Source organism: Micromys minutus, assembly GCF_963924665.1.
Source record: "Micromys minutus genome assembly, chromosome: 21".
In the NCBI taxonomy this organism is placed as follows: Eukaryota; Metazoa; Chordata; class Mammalia; order Rodentia; family Muridae; genus Micromys; species Micromys minutus.
Genome location: NC_137956.1, coordinates 31909206 through 31925326, shown reverse-complemented (window position 1 = coordinate 31925326; position 16121 = coordinate 31909206). Strand labels below are relative to the sequence as shown.

The following is a 16121-nucleotide window of genomic DNA, read 5'->3' as shown; positions in this document are numbered from 1 at the left end:
TTAAAGGAAGAATTCATATTTCCAGCTAACTCTTTCTAAAATGACAGTTAAATTCTTCCAAATGGGAATAGGGAGACTACTTAAAGGGTGCTTCATTAAGTAAGCTGCTTTGCTCCTCATATATATAGTAAGAATGGAGTTACTGTACATCCATTTGAGTCCTGTTAAAAATATAAAAGGGCAGTGAGTTGAGAGGGAGGGTGACTGAGTAGTGTTTATTAATCCAGATCATTTGCTTGGTCATACAGTTACTGGGTTTAGGGTAGGATAGAACAGGAAATTTCTACGAAAGGTAAATGGAGGTGTCTAACAAAGGAATAGTGCTGCGAAATTTGCTAGGATTTTTAAGTAATATTATACTAGTTCCCTATACCTGTAATTAATAAGTCAATGGCACATATAGGTGTGTATATGTATGTATGTATGTATGTATGTATGTACATGAATGCAGGTAAATCAGAGGCATCGGATCTCTTGGAGCTAGGGTTATAGGCAAATGTTTGCCACACAATATGGATGTTGGGAGCTAAACTCTCGTCCTTTGCAAGAATGGTGTGTGCTCTTCACTGTTGAGCTGTCTTGTCATCCCTAGAATTAATATTAAAGTGTTTTTAAGCAATTCTTTCAGAATTTCATACATTATATTTTGAACATTTTCATCCCATTTCCACATCTTCTCCCATAACCACAACCCATATCCTCTCAACTTGGTGTCCTCACCTTTTAAAAAAACCCATGAAGTCATGTTAGTGCTGCCTATGTTATATGGCTTTCCACTGGCACTAGTTAGACCTCCTAGGGGCTACACCCTTAAAACTAAAACCACCCTCTCCTGGCAGCTGTCATTTACTAATAGTTCCTCAATAGGTATAGGGCTTTGTGCCCCTCCACCTCCATATTGGGACTTTGTATGGCTTGAGCGTGTGCATATCTTGTGCATGTTGTGACTGCCATGAATTTATATGCAGCTGCCATAGTGTGTCTGGAAAAACAGTTTCCTTGTATACTACCTCTGGTTTTTGCAGTTTTTCTGTCCCCTCTCTAACATGATCTCTGAGCCTTGAGGCAGGGTGTGTGATACAGATATGTAATTTAGGGTGGAACACACCATAGTTAACTCTCTGCAGCATGACCAGTTTCAGGGTTTGTGGTCATATCTTCTGCAAAAAGCAGATCCTCTAGTGAGAGATTTGAGAGATGTACAAATCTCTGTGTATAAGGAGAAGTTGTTAGTTTGAGCTTAATACTATGTCCCATTAGCCAAGTGTATAGTAGGGTCTCCTCTAGGAATGTAGCCCTAGTGTAACAACAGGTTCTTGGCCTTGATAACTGTGCCAGGTATGAGAGCCATCTTGTGGAGATGGCAGGCCTTAAGTCCAGTCAAAGTGGTTGGTTATTGTCATGACACTCCTTCTAACAGTGGACATATCTTGGGCATATCTTGCCAGACAGGTCATTATTATAACTCACAGCGTTCATAGCTGAATAAGATTGACAATTACTTTTCTCTCCCCATAATAATGAATAGCACCTTCCAGTACTGTGAGAGTTGATCAGTGGGGATGAAGCTTGATGTCTTCATGTTCTCTGATTCCAGCATATGATGTCTTCAGCAAAAGGGTCTTAGTCAAGTTTGGGAGTGTAACCAAGGATAATGGGAATACCCTGTAGTGTGGGTGTGTATAGAACCTTATTTACCAACAATTTCTAAAAGAGGCAATGATTCCTGACATTGGGCTTTTTATTGTGACGAGTTAGAGACATTGTTGTTCTGTTATAGGGTACTCTCTTAAACTCTTTTTTATGTTATTTGTTTATATTTTAGGAAGCTTCTGCAGTTTTTCATACAACTATTCTAGAAGATCTTTATTGTTAGTTATCCTTCCTTGTATTCCCTCTTTGTCCTGCCTTCCCACCTGCCACCTCATTTAATCTTTTCTATTCAATTATTCTGTACCCCATTTTTATCATTGCATTCTATCTTCTCTCCCTTGAAACCCACCCCTCCCTGTTACCTATTTTCCCTTCTAACTTAGCTAGGATTTCTGTTACAGTGATAAAGCACCATGACCAAAAGCAGCTTGGGGAGGAAAGGGTTTATTTTAGTTTACAGCTCTTAGGTCACATGCAATCACTGAGGGAAATCAGGACAGTAGCTCAAGACAGGATCTTGAAGGAGGAACTAGATGCTCACTGTTCTGCTCCTCATGTTTTGCTCAGCCTGTCTTACAGCATCCAAGATCACCAGCCCAGAGGTGACACTGCCTATGATGAGCTGGGTCCTCTCACATAATTTATCAATCAAGAAAATACATTGTAGGCTTGCTTACAGGCCAGTTTTAGTGGGGACATTTTCTTAAGTTTCTGCTTCCCCAGTAACTCTAAGCACAGAGTTTTGATTTTTCTGGCTATTGTGAATAGAGCAGCAGTAAACATGGATGAACACATATCTTAGTAGTATTTAGTAGAATCTTTGGGGTGAATATACAAGAATGGTATACCTGGATCATGTGGTAGAATTAACATTTTTTGAGAATAAATTCCTTAAATTGATTTTATTTCATATGTAGTGGCTTGATTGCATATAAGAGAATTATCTAATACACACAAAAATTACATTTTTGTAAAATGAAAATTACTAAAGGTAAGTGGTGCTAATAGTACAATTGTAAAGGTGTTTAGTGCTGTGGAATGTACACTTAACTGGTTTAAATCATAGCTCAGATGGTAATGCTTTGTGTTTTGTTTAGTTTTCTTGGGTGCTATTCAAAAACAGTACAGATGCAGTATACAACAGAAAAATTTCCCCCCCACAATTTTGGTAAGATAGTAAGTCTGAGGTTAGAGTATCAGCAGAGTTCTTGAGAGCTTCCTCTTCTGCACTTTAACTTTCCTCCTGTCTTGGGCTTCTGGATGACTGTTTTCTCTCTTTAATTGAACCAACCTTTCAGGAACACAAGTCATATTGGATAAGGGCCTGATAGTAAACTCATTCTACCTCATTTACTTTCTTAAGCTATCCAAATATTTATAGACTAAGGTGCTGGAGCTCAGATTTTAACATAAAATTTGTGTGTGTGTGTGTGTGCTGGTGAGGATTGTCTCCAGCTTTTAACGTGCGAAATTTTAAGTGGAAATACTTTAGTGTTCCTTGTTTGTAAGTTTGTTTTTGATGGGTCTCTCTTAGCTCATCCTGGCTTTAAGCTAAGGATGATCTTGGATCCTCTGTCTCTACCTCCCCAGCTCTGAATTACAGGCATGTGCCACTACATGTGGTTTTATGTAGTGCTGAGGATTGAACTCAGCAAAGCTTCATGCTCTAGGCAAGCACTGTATCAGCAGCTACATGCTTGACCCCACCATTTATTTTTTATTACAATCAGAACACTATAAAATGGATATAGTCAATTGTGATTGTATTTTGTTTCATAGACATCTGGTGACCTAAGGGTTAGAGTAATAACTTTTTTTTAAAAGATTTATTTATTTATTATATATAAGTACACTGTAGCTGTCTTCAGACACACCAGAAGAGGGCATCAGATTTCATTACAGATGGTTGTGAGCCATCATGTGGTTGCTGGGATTTGAACTTAGGACCTCTGGAAGAACAGTGAGTGCTCCTAACCGCTGAGCCATCACTCCAGCCCGAGTAATAACTTTTTAACTCATAACTAATGTCTTGTGTAATGAAATTCTTTGTGGTATCACTTTTACAGTTCGTGTTGTAATTGTGTGACTGTAATTTATTTTGGCAAGATTGCTTACTATTTTAGTGGTTGCTCCTTTAGGCACAATACTCTCTTTAGATTGGAGAGTGGGTATGTTCTTTTACTTATTATTTTTATGTGCATTGGTGCTTTTGCTTGCATGTCTGTCTATCTATGGGTGAGAGGGTGTCAGAATTGGAGATAATTGTGAGCTACCATGTAGGTGCTTGGAATAGAACTTGGGTCCTTTGGAAGAGCAGCCACTGAAGCATTTCTCCAGCCCAAGGGTATGTAATCTTGGGTCAGTTTATTTTAATTCAGAGAGGATAGAAAGTAAAAATTTGTGATGACTGACAAAATTGTCATATAGGGAAAGTGTTAGTCTTGTAGATGTATGTTAAAGAGACAGGATTTTCACTAGAATCCCCTTTAATAGCAGTATACTTGATTTATCTTCCTTTGTTCTCAGAACTTGTCTTCCTAGTGTACATTTACACAGTATTTGTTGAACGAACAAGTGAATCTTATGTGTGCAATACCCTTTTCCCTTTTTCATCTTTCTTGTTTTCTCGTCTTGGTTATGTATCCAAAGTAATAATTCAAATGTGGATAAAATATAACAAAATTGTTCCCTTTTTTTTTAATGGTAAAATTTCTAAGTGGGCAATCTTTTTTTTTTTTTAATTATTTTACCGGATATTCTCTGTATTTACATTTCAAATTGTTCCCATCCTTAAAAGAACCTAATCTTGCTGAGCATGGTGATACATGTCTAAAATTTCTGCATTTGGGATTGGAGGTAGGAAGATCAGTAGTTCAAAGCCAAGATCATCCTCACCTGGATAGTGAGTTTTAAGGCCATCCTGGGCTACATGTGATTACAACTGACCAAACAAACTATAAGAAAATAAAACCAAACCAAACTCAAGAAGACAACTTGATTTAAATCCTCTTTATTTCTGATGTGCTTCTGATTTTTGTTTTGTAAGTAGAGTGTTTTATTAGTTTGTTAGACTATTTAGCAATGTAAACTATGTGATGTTATGGCTTAAAATGTTGATTATAACAATCTTGTGAATTGCCTTCTCTTTTTGCCTACTATGGCATATCAAAGTTATTGATGATTTTTCTCTTCTCATAGTTTACTGAGAGATTGTAACCCATCTAAACTTCCTGTCTTAGTTACTTGAGTACTGTTACTTAGCTGATTCTTATCATAAACAGGAAATTGTCAAGTGATGAGTTAAAGTACAGCACTTTGTAAGATTGTATTTGTAACCAGCATGGTAGATTTCCCTTTAGATGTTTTTCCCCTTTCCCCTGCCACTAATTGTTTTCAGTCAGTAACATCTAACTTGCCAAAAAAGGATCCCATTGCTTATGACCTATATCAATGGCAAACGTCATCCTTCCTCAGGGTTTCCTGGTTAGATAATTTGACAGCCTTTCTTTGAGACAGGGTCTCATTGTATGAGAAGAGGGTTGAAGGCTAGACTTCATCATCTTCCCCCTTCCCCCCTCCCAGACACCACTTAGAGCACTGTGTTATCTAGTTAGCAGTTTATTGCTGTATTTGTACATAGATTCAGTTAAGGACGCTTGGAAGCCTGTAATTAAAAAGGGGCATGCTGATGTCCTGGAAAGGAATTCCATTAGCCAAACATAGGAAGTCACCAACATTGGGAGGCAGCTAATAGTGCCACCTAGTGGAAATATAGGTAAATGCTTAAGAACTGCTTTCACACGAATTTCCTTAGTTTTGTTTTTTTCTTAGGAGTGCTGAGATTTCATTTCAATTTTGACTTTACTTCTCTCTTGTCAGTCATCCTGTGCTTTGACCCTTTTAAATGAGATTGGCATGTTCCTGTAGATAATCTTAACTCATGTTGTGTGGGGATATTATATGGACAGCATATAATATAAATATTATATAAATATATTTATATTTAAATAAATAAATTTAGCAGTAAGTAAAGCAGTTTTTAGCTAAATTTGATAGAAGAGGTTTAGAAAACTTAGGCTAAGTTTAAGCAAAACCTACTGCTCAGAACAGAGGGTGTATCCAGGTGTGCATGCCTTTCATCTCAGCACTTGGGAGGCAGAGACAGAAAGATTTCTGGGAATTCAAGGTGAACCTGCTCTACACAGCAAGAACTACATAATAGAGAAACCCTGTCTCAAAACAAAACAACAAATGTAGGCCATAGTTACAAGTTAATATTGAGGGGACTGGAGAGATGGCTCAGAGGTTAAGAGCACTGACTGTTCTTCCAGAGGCCCTGAGTTCAATTCCTGGCAACCACATGGTGGCTCACAACCATCTGTAATGGGATCTAATGCCCTCTTCTGGTGTGTCTAAAGACAACAATGATGTACTCACATAAAATAAATAAACATATCTTTTTTAAGTTAAGATTGAGTGATCTGTAAAAATAAGTTTAGTCCTGTCAGAAGGTTACATTTAAGAGAATTTGTTTAGAGTCCTTTTTTATGTAAACAATTACCAATGGGGGCCTATTTTACATTTAAAATGGTAAAAAAAAACCCAAAAACAACAACAACAAAAAACCCAAATAGAAAGGTATTTAGGGATAGTCTAAAAATTTTCAAGTTAATTATTTCTTAGAATTCAATTTTCTGAGATTTTAATGATATAAAATTTGTAGAATTGCAATTTAGGAATTAAGCTGTACTTCTTTTTGTTTTTTCTTTCTTTTTTTTTTTTATAGATACAACATCTTTAAAATTCCCTATATAGATATCACAGAAATTGAAAGTCTTTAAGCTCATTACTGTAAGAAGTTTTATTTACCAGCTAAGAACATACCTATATCCATGAATATAACTTTAAAAACATTTTATATACTTTTAAGAATTTCTTATGTAAATACTAATATAGTGGCTTTGTTTTAAAAAAATGTTTTTAATGTGGATGGGTGTTTTGCCTGCAAGTATGTCTTTGCACTTGTTTGGTGCCCCTGTAGGTCAGAAGGTGTAGGATCCTCCTGGGACTAGAGTTACTGATAGTTGTGACCTTCTGTGGGTTCTGGGAATTGAAGCCAGATCCTCTGCAAGAATAAGTGCTTATGACTGATGAGTCATCCTTCCAGCTCTCATTTTGAAATGAGTGTTAATAAGGTAAAATTAGTTATGTTCTATGCCAAGTTAAGAAATCAATGATTGGTCATATTATATTGACGTCACCAAGCTTTTTAAAATAGTGACTGTTTATAACTTAAATTGTCCTTACATAAACTTTTGCCCTACCCTAGTTTTAAATTATGAGCAAGGGCTGGAGAGATGGCTCAGTGGTTAAAAGCACTGACTGCTCTTCCAAAGGTCCTGAGTTCAATTCCCAGCAACCACATGATGGCTCACAGCCATCTGTAAGAGGACCCAATGACCTCTTCTGGGGTGTCTGAAGATAACAACAATATATTCACATATATAAAATAAATAAATCTTTAAAAATATGAGCAAATATAACCTCCAATTTGTATAAAGTTTCATTGATGTAGAGTTTTTCTAAATTATTAGGTGAAAATGTAATTTGAGTAGTCTCTGTCGGGAGGTGTGCATCCAGATGCACATGCCATGACATATGTGTGGAAGTCAGTGACAACTCTTTGGAGTTTAATTCTCTTCCAGTCATTTAAGTAGTTAGTAGATTAGTTTGGGACAGGGTTTCCTGTGTAGTCCTGGCTAGTCTAGAATTTATGTCATAGTGTTACCTTCCTGCCTCTGTCCCCAGGCTGGGATTATAGGCCAAGTTCATGATGGGGGATGCACTATAGGAGAGATGAATCTGATTTCTTCAGGAAAGAAAATGGAAGAGTAAAGAAAAAGAATCACAGTACTAAGAGATATAAAATACATTACCGAAGGAGATTTTGAAGGTTCAAGGCCAACCTGGGCAGCTTTACTGAGACCCTGTCTCAAAAGTTTTTCAAACACATTGATGTAGTTCATTGGTGAATGCACTTTGTATGTGGGAGGCCCTGGATTCTAGTGCCACCACCAAAGAAAAAGTAACTGCATTTTAGTTTCGTTGATTTTTATTTTACCTGGTTATTTAAGTGTATACATTTGAAAATATTGCTTAGTGTTACAGGTTTCATAAGACTATTTTTAAACTTCTGACCCTCAGAAAACTGTAAGATAATAAATTTGTGTTTTCTAAAATTACTAAATGTGTTAAGTAGTTACAGCAACAGTACAGTAACTGGTAAACATGCTAATTTTTTGTTTTATATTTGAACTTTATTTTGAGATAATTCTAAATCCACATGCAATGTAAGAAACCTTAGAATTTACTGAAAGACCAAGTTCTTCTAGTAGTAACATATGGCATAGTTATAGTACAGTATCACAACCAGAATATTAATGTTGACACAGTCAACATACAGTGTATTTCTTTTATAAAGAAAATAATCTGTCATGTTGCTGTTTGTAGCTGCTGTGATTTCTAAGTCTCTCAAAGGTCTGTATGTTTAAAGTCTTGCTTCCCAGCGTTTGGTGTTGTTGGGAAGTGGTGGGCCCTTTAAGTGCTGGAGCCTAGGGAGAGATCTTTGGATCATTTTGAGGATGGAGGGAGGTTATGCCCTCTCAGAGGCATAGGTCCCTTCCTTTTTCTTTTGCTTCTTAGCCATTAAATGAGTGGCCCTATTTTTTCATGGTGCCAATACTAGCTAATTATGGACTGGTACTTTCAAAATCGTGAGCCAAGATGTTTTTTCACTCAACATAAGTTATCTTAGGTTTTTGTTTGTTTGTTTTTAGTGGTCAGAGAAAGCTGACTAACAAAGCCACTATACCCACAGTTCTCCTGTTCTCACTCTCTCCTTTTTAAGAAAACTTTTAATTTTATGTGCATTGGTGTTACTTGCACATATGTCAGATCCTCTTGAGCTGGAGTTATAGACAGTGGAAAGTTGCCATGTAGGTACTGGAAATTGACTGCTGATCCCGTTCTCTCACTATCTTTGGTTCTAGTTCTGCAACATCATTCTAAGAATTTTATGTAAATGGAGCCATAGAGTAAGTAATCATTATTATTGGCTTTTTTCCACTCCTTGTAATTCCTTAGAACCTTTATCCAGGTTTTGTGTATCAGTCTTGCTCATTTTGGAATGGATTTTACAGTTTTTAAAGTCAGTCATTTGTTAAAGGATATCTGTATGTATGCTCTTACTTTCTGAATATTGTATAAAAGCTTGGTACAATTTTTTAAAAAGAACTATTTTATGTATATGAGAACACTGTAGCTGTCTTAAGACACACCAGAAGAGGGCATTAGATCCCATTACTGATGGTTGTGAACCATTAGAATTTGTTGAATTTTGTCATGGCTAAGGCTATGGTTTATCTTTCTATCTGTTCCCTGGCACATGTTAAAGCTTGTGTATTTTGACATTTGGAAGGCAGAGGATTCTATAATGTTGATTTATTGTTTCCTCTTGGTTGAACATGTGTAGTCTGCCTGCCTGAGATCCTCTAGCTGCGTTCTTTTCACTTTTCAGGTTTTGTTTGTTTACTTTTTGTGCTGAAGATTGAACCCAGGGCATAGAGCTGCACATGGTTTTTAAGTGTCAGCTTTGGTGGAGAGAGAGGTTTCCAGTCTCTGCTATTTTTTTAGTGCTCCACTCTGTCCTATTCTCCTGACACAATATTTAGGAATTTCACTTGTACTTAACAAAAGGGCAGTATTCCCTAATACTAAAGTTCCTGTCTAGTTAGAAACCTGAGACTATTTCCCAAAGGGCAGATACTCTAGTGTCAGTTATTTCATAAAGAACGTACTCTAACATAGTTCACAGTGCTGTTCCTCATACAGAACCTATATTTTTTAATGTTTTTATACAATAGAAGTCGCTTAGCTGACTTGCCTGATTAGACCTCTCCAATTTTGTTAATGAAGGGTATAACTTGATACCTTTGGTACAGTTCTGTTCACATCAATTAAATCTGCTTATTGAAAGTTTCTTCTTTCTTTTTTTCTTTTTTTTTTTTTTTGCTTAAAAGTTGTGCTTTAATCTCTGCCGTCAGCTACAATGCAGTGAGACATGGATAAACCTTCACTAACACCAGAGAATAATCTGCACACTTAAACTGACTCAGTCCAACAGTTTATTCCTTTACATTTTAAAACTTAATTAAAGCTAGTTTATCTTCAGTGTAAAAACTTGGAGGTATAAACAAATGCAAGTATTATATACAGTAAATTATTAACAGATACTTCCAAACTTGCACAGTGTGTTTTAAACAAATGGTCTTACTTTACGGTTTAATGTTAAGCATAATCCACATCCCAATCTTGGATTAAAAATACACAATATGTAGACCCACGAGAAGTTCTATACACAAATCCAAGTCATAGAAATCTGGTTTCACAGAATGAGCTCAGACTTCAGAGAGAACTGGATAAAGTTCTGGGCATCAGGCACTTTGACCCTTCTAAGGCTTTTCGTCATGAATCTAAGAAGAATTTGACCCTCAAGACCCCACTGAAAGAAGGCACCCAAACTGCTGCTGAGTCAGATGCAACTTCAAGGATCATGGAAGTATATGTCTGAAAAACTCACTGAATCATCTTTTATGCATAATGATCATTTTTCCTCGTCTCCCTCCATAGTAACGCACAATCTGGGTTGGTGTGTTGACCCAGCATGTTAAGGGGAGGTCAGGATTTGTGTTTCTGGGGCCAAATGCACTCAGTCTCAGTTGCCTTTAGAGTCTTTCAGGCCAGTCTGTGCTAGGCTTGCGCAGGAATTGAGAACACACCAGTTCCTCAGCCACCTTTCCTTGCATTCCTAGGGCTCTCTAAACTAGCACTAAACGCCATGTTGCCCACCTCTGCTTCCAAGTCCACCAGAGAGAACTATTTTTGTTACTATATTATAACGGGAATATTTATATGGTAGCCTCTACAGTCTTAGTGATTTTCTTTAAAAAAAAAATGCCTCTTGTGATGTTTTATACTTCATAAAGTGTGGTTTAAAGGCACAAGGTCATGACCCTTGTTATAGCAGTTGAATGTACATTGAAATATTTTTCTATGTTTTTTTTTTAATCTCAATAGAATAAGTAGATAAGCTGTTGCAACCTGTATGGTTATGACAATTTATGTATTTATGTTTGAAACCAGATTTCTTTTTTTTTTTTTGAGTTTCTTTATCACTTTATTTTATATTATACACACATTGAGAGGATATTCAGATGACAGATTCTCTAAAAATTTTACATGTAAAGTTTTTCAGATTCACTTGAGAGCCTGGGCATGTGATGCTTGCCTTTAATCCTAGTAATCGGGAGACATAAGCAGGTAGATCTGAGTTCAAAGCAAATTTTAGGACAGCCTGGGCTACACAGAGAAACCCAGTCTCAGACCCCCCCCCCCTCCAAAAAAATCCAGATTTCCGGTGTGTTTAAAAATTAACAGGCTAATCTTTAAAAGGTGTGAGTTTATAGGCCAAACTATGTGTCTTAATGAAAGTTTCTTTTAAGAACCGTTATATAAAAAAATGGTGCTAAGGAAGGTTATTTTATGAAAACTAAATCTAAATTGATTGCTTTAGAATTATCAAAGAAACTAACTAAAAAATCACTCTCTTTTGAATTAGTTGGTCTGTGTGAAACCTTTATATGTTTGGGGGAAGGAGGAATAGAAATATAAATCACTTCAATGTTCAGATCACCAATAATTTGAAGTACTCTACTTTTTAAAAGTCTAAACTAGAACTTGTGCGTTGGGAAAAAAGACTTCTAAAGGTTAAGTGTATGCGGCTGTGCCTTAATTGTATTGGTTTATAATTTTCTGCTTCAGTACTGTCTTAACTAACTTTAGTATTTTTAAGTACATTGTGGTAACTGATAACCTTACCTATAACGTGAAAACAACAGTAAAAGGATGACCCAAACTACCTGAGACAGTGAACAATCCTCTCATTACTAGCTCAAGGACCTGGAGGTTCAGAGGGTCACTTTTGCAGTATTTTGCCTGTTTGTTTTTTAATCAGTTCTGGTTCATGTCTAAGCAACTGTCTTTCTACCTTCTGTCAGGTTCGTCCTCCAGCTGGTAGAATGCTTCCAGTCTCATACCAGGCTTGCTAATGGGGGAAAAATCCTGAAACAATTTTTTATTGTTTCTCAAGAGCCATTTCCCTTTTCTCTGAAGGTTCTTTTCCTTTCATTTAAATGGCCTTAAAAGTCTGGTATGTGAATCTGATATTCTGGGGCGGGGGTGAGGGGGCTTTGATTAATCCAGTTACTTGAAGCTAAAGTCAGTCTCTCAAGTTGCATTGCTGAAAATAATAATAGGTTCTACTAGAAGGGTAATCCAAATATGCTTCAAAGAAGAGACATTAAATTCTGGAATATACAGGTTTTCAGTATACAAATGATTATCTTTCCAAATATTCATTATTAATTTTACATGCTTTTCTAGAAAAAATTCAAAACGGTTGTCAAGTATCAAAATAAATTCTATTGAGCTTATAAAAATCATTTGTGGGATATAAGGGAGAAACCACAGTTCTTCAGGTATCTTTGAAAAATATCTCTGCTTCTAGTTTTCTAGTATTTCAGAAAGCAGGTTGCTCACTGCTCTCCCCTTTTCCCCCTCCCTCTCCTTTTCCCTCTTACTCTCTTCTGTCTGTCTGCTTGAGGTTGGCAACCACATGTCTTCCTTAATAGTGCTTTACCTTATATTTAAGAAAAGGTTTCTCACTGAACCTAGATGGGCTGGCAGCATTTTTAGGGCTACCTCCTGGGACTTGGGTGTGCCCAGCTCTGGGATTACAGTTTTGTGCTGCTACATCTGGCATTTTGATAGATCTGGAATATCAAACATTTCCTCCTGTTTGTATAGCAGGTACATTACCAACTGAGCCATCTCCTCAGCCTTTATTCTAACTTAAATTGCATCATATGACAGTAATAATTTAGACTCTCTGTGTTGAAGTATTTTCAGACAATCAAGTTGCAGTAATATAAGTAACCCCCTCCTCCCAAACACACACACTAGTTTCTCTGCTCATCTTTGTTTTTCTCATGGTTATCGAACTCTTAGGGCCTTGTGCATTCTGGGCAAGAATACTACCGCTGATCTACATCCCTAGCTCATCAGTGTTTCTTACATACCATGTTGTCTCTTTTTCTTTCTTTTTTAAAGGATTTTTGTCAGTTGACTTAAGTGATTCCCTTACAAAGCTTAAAACAGTCCTTTGTATGTATCTACATTGTTGACATACTTATGCAAAAGGATGTTGAATTCTGGATTAAAGTTAATTTTCTGGATTAAAGTTAAAATTCTGGATTAAAGTACTTTATTGTTGAGAAAACAGACATGCTAGTCAATACCCAAAACAAAAGGGTGGATTTATTTGCTTGCTTTGTGAGGCACATCTGCTTTTATGAAACAGTCTCTCTGAAGAAGGCAGATCTAGATCAAGGCTAAGCTAAGTTTCAAGACGGTGTTTGCTTATATTTTTTTTTCTTTTAAAATAATGATAATGCATATAAGCCAGGCAGATGATGACATTGAAGCCTGCTTGATCTACAGAGTGAGTTCCAGGATAGCTAGGACTTCACAAAGAAACCCTGCTTCAAAATACAAACCAAACCAAAAACAAACAAAACAAAAAACCCCACCCCTAATTAATTAATTAATTAATTAATTAACTAACTAATCAATAAAAAAATATAACTTCTTGATTTTAGTAGAATTTGCCTGTAAAACTTTTCTTGGTATTGATGTTATAGGAAGACTTCTTAATAACTAGTTCAACTATATTTTGTTATTTTTTATATAGTTTCCTCCTTGTATTTTATTATCTTCAGATTTATTTATAAAGTTGTATTACTAGTCTCTTTGACTGTTTGCAGTATACAGTTGTGATTTCCAGTATTTGCATGTACTTTTTCTTTGTTTTATTGACTAATATTTCCAGACTTGTCATTTTAATTAGATAGGGGACTAGAGATTTAACTCCCGAGTATTAAACACTCTTTTACCACTGGGCTATGGCTGGCAGCCCTGACTTTAACTAAACATCTTATTTGTAAATTTTTTGTCAGTTACATGAAAGTTTAAAATAATTTTTAAGCCAGTTTATAAAGTAATGGGTTTCATTATTCTAATTTAACTATTTAACAAATTTTAAAATATTTATTTAATATATTAATAATTTTAACTTATTTGGTTGTGTGTGAGAGAGGAGAGAGAGAAAGGAGAGGAAAGATGGAGTTACAAGGGGTTGTTAATTGCCTGAGGTAGGGAATTGAACCATAGCTTAGTTCTCTGGAAGAGCAGGAAATACTTTTTAACAGCTGAGCCATTGCTCCTGCCTTTATTAGTGCATTTTTCACAACACATATATCAGTACACTTGGTTCTTAGTCCAGAGAACAGAGACTTTTTTGAGATATGAAATGTTGTCTGGGCTAGCCTCAGAGTTATGATGCTACTACCTCAGCCTCTGATTGCTGAACTTATGGGCTAAAACTTTCTTTAACCGTATCTTGATGATTTTTATGTGTTCCCTATATATTCTATATATGCCTATTGTATCTCACTAATACAATGTTATTTTATACCTTGCTGTTTTGTTTCCTTGATTGTTTTGTTATTGAGATAAGTATGTTAAAAATTATTCCTTATAATAATGGATTTGATATTTTCTCTTATAGTTATACTAATATATTTTTATTTGCACTTTGTAACTTATATGGGAAGGAAAAAGTGTTCAGAAGGCATCTTTGTTATTTGTTGCATACAAGTTTGATTTTATCCACATTAAGAAGAATTTTCAGTTGTTTAGTGAATTTCATTGCTAATGGTGGTTTTAATTGTAAGTTAGTTTATATAATACTAAATAGGAACAAGTGCTTTTTAAAAATTAGTACTTGACTGTTAGCACTTTTCATATCACTTTTAACTTTTTGGTGTTTTTAGATTTTTCTTTTTATAGTATTGGGGATTGAGCTCAAAGCTGTGCATATGATAGGTGTATACTGTACTACTGAACTACATACAGCCCCAGCCCCCGACTCCTGTTTTGTATATTAGTTTTCAGACAGGGTCTTACTCTGTAGCTCATTCTAGCTTCAAACTTAGTATGTAGCCAAGGCTGTCCTCAAACTTACAAACATCCTCTTGCCTCAGCCTTCTGAGTGTTATAAGGTTTGCTGATGTGATTCATAATTTCTGGCCTCTTAAATGTTTAAGCATGTCTTTTTGGAAAGACAGTTACCCTTCAGCACATGTAAAAACATTTTCTGTGTTACAGTGCTGAAGCTGCTGGAAGATGGCTGAAGAAGTGGTGGTGGTGGCCAAATTTGATTATGTGGCACAGCAGGAGCAAGAGCTGGATATCAAGAAGAATGAGAGATTATGGCTCCTGGATGACTCTAAATCCTGGTGGCGAGTTCGAAATTCCATGAATAAAACAGGTTTTGTCCCGTCTAACTATGTGGAAAGGAAAAATAGTGCTCGGAAAGCATCCATTGTTAGAAACCTGAAGGACACCTTGGGTAAGTTGTTTCATATTGAAGGAAAGGCAACAGCCTTCATTTTAGATGGATTCTGGAGCTTAGTTTTTTTTTTTTTTTTTTTTTTTTTAACACAATCCATATAACAGTATGCAAAGTTGTTTTATCTAGGCAGTGTGAGTTGAATTATTAACATCTGTCTCAGATGCTAGTTAAGATCATGTTAGCTCTTTGTATAAATCTAGGCCCACATTCAAATAGTACTAATGTGCAGAACTAACTTTGACCCTCTTCTAATGTGTGTGGTGAGCACACTGTAGCTGTCTTCAGACACACCAGAAGAGGGCATCAGACCCTATTACAGATGGTTGTGAGCGACCATGTGGTTGCTAGGATTTGAACTCAAGACCTCTGGAAGAGCAGTCAGTGCTCTTAACCACTGAGCCATATCTCTAGCCCAACTTTGGCTTTATTAAAGTTTTGATTTGCCACTAATTGAGAAAGGGAAAAAAAAATTCATGAGATTCAGAATTGGTTCCTTGGCATCCTGGTAATTGATGTTACATGGCATGTTACTGAACTTTTTGACATGTTAATGAATCTCACTTAAAAAGCAAATCATTTTATTTATTCTAACTGAAAAGAGTTTTACACCAGTGGGTTATTGCTGTATATTTGCATCTTATAGGGCTGGTTACTTTCCTATTTCTTTCTCTAACTCTGTATGTTTGGTTCAAATTTTTGTTGGCCTTTATTAAGGCCAGAGATAGATATGCCTACTTCCCTCTGGCCTTGGGTAACCTGAAGGAAGGAAGTCTGTGGGATGAAGACTGACCTCCTCCTTTCTTAATTTAACTGTCTTTAATAGACAGGAAGGAATTGGGAGGGACAGAAATTTAATTTTGGTGTTCAAGGAGACAGACAT

The 16121-nt window shown here is 36.1% G+C and overlaps 1 protein-coding gene across 2 annotated transcripts in view; it reads left to right on the top strand.

Annotated features, from left to right (window-relative positions):
* NCK1 (NCK adaptor protein 1) overlaps positions 1–16121 on the top strand; it is a 59192-nt gene that overhangs the window by 22909 nt on the left and 20162 nt on the right. For both annotated transcript variants that reach the window (XM_080934642.1, XM_080934643.1), the window contains exon 2: positions 14995–15238. In XM_080934642.1, coding sequence (XP_080790768.1) covers positions 15013–15238 — 226 coding nt within the window. In that variant the 5' untranslated portion in view covers positions 14995–15012. The remainder of the gene's footprint in view (positions 1–14994; positions 15239–16121) is intronic.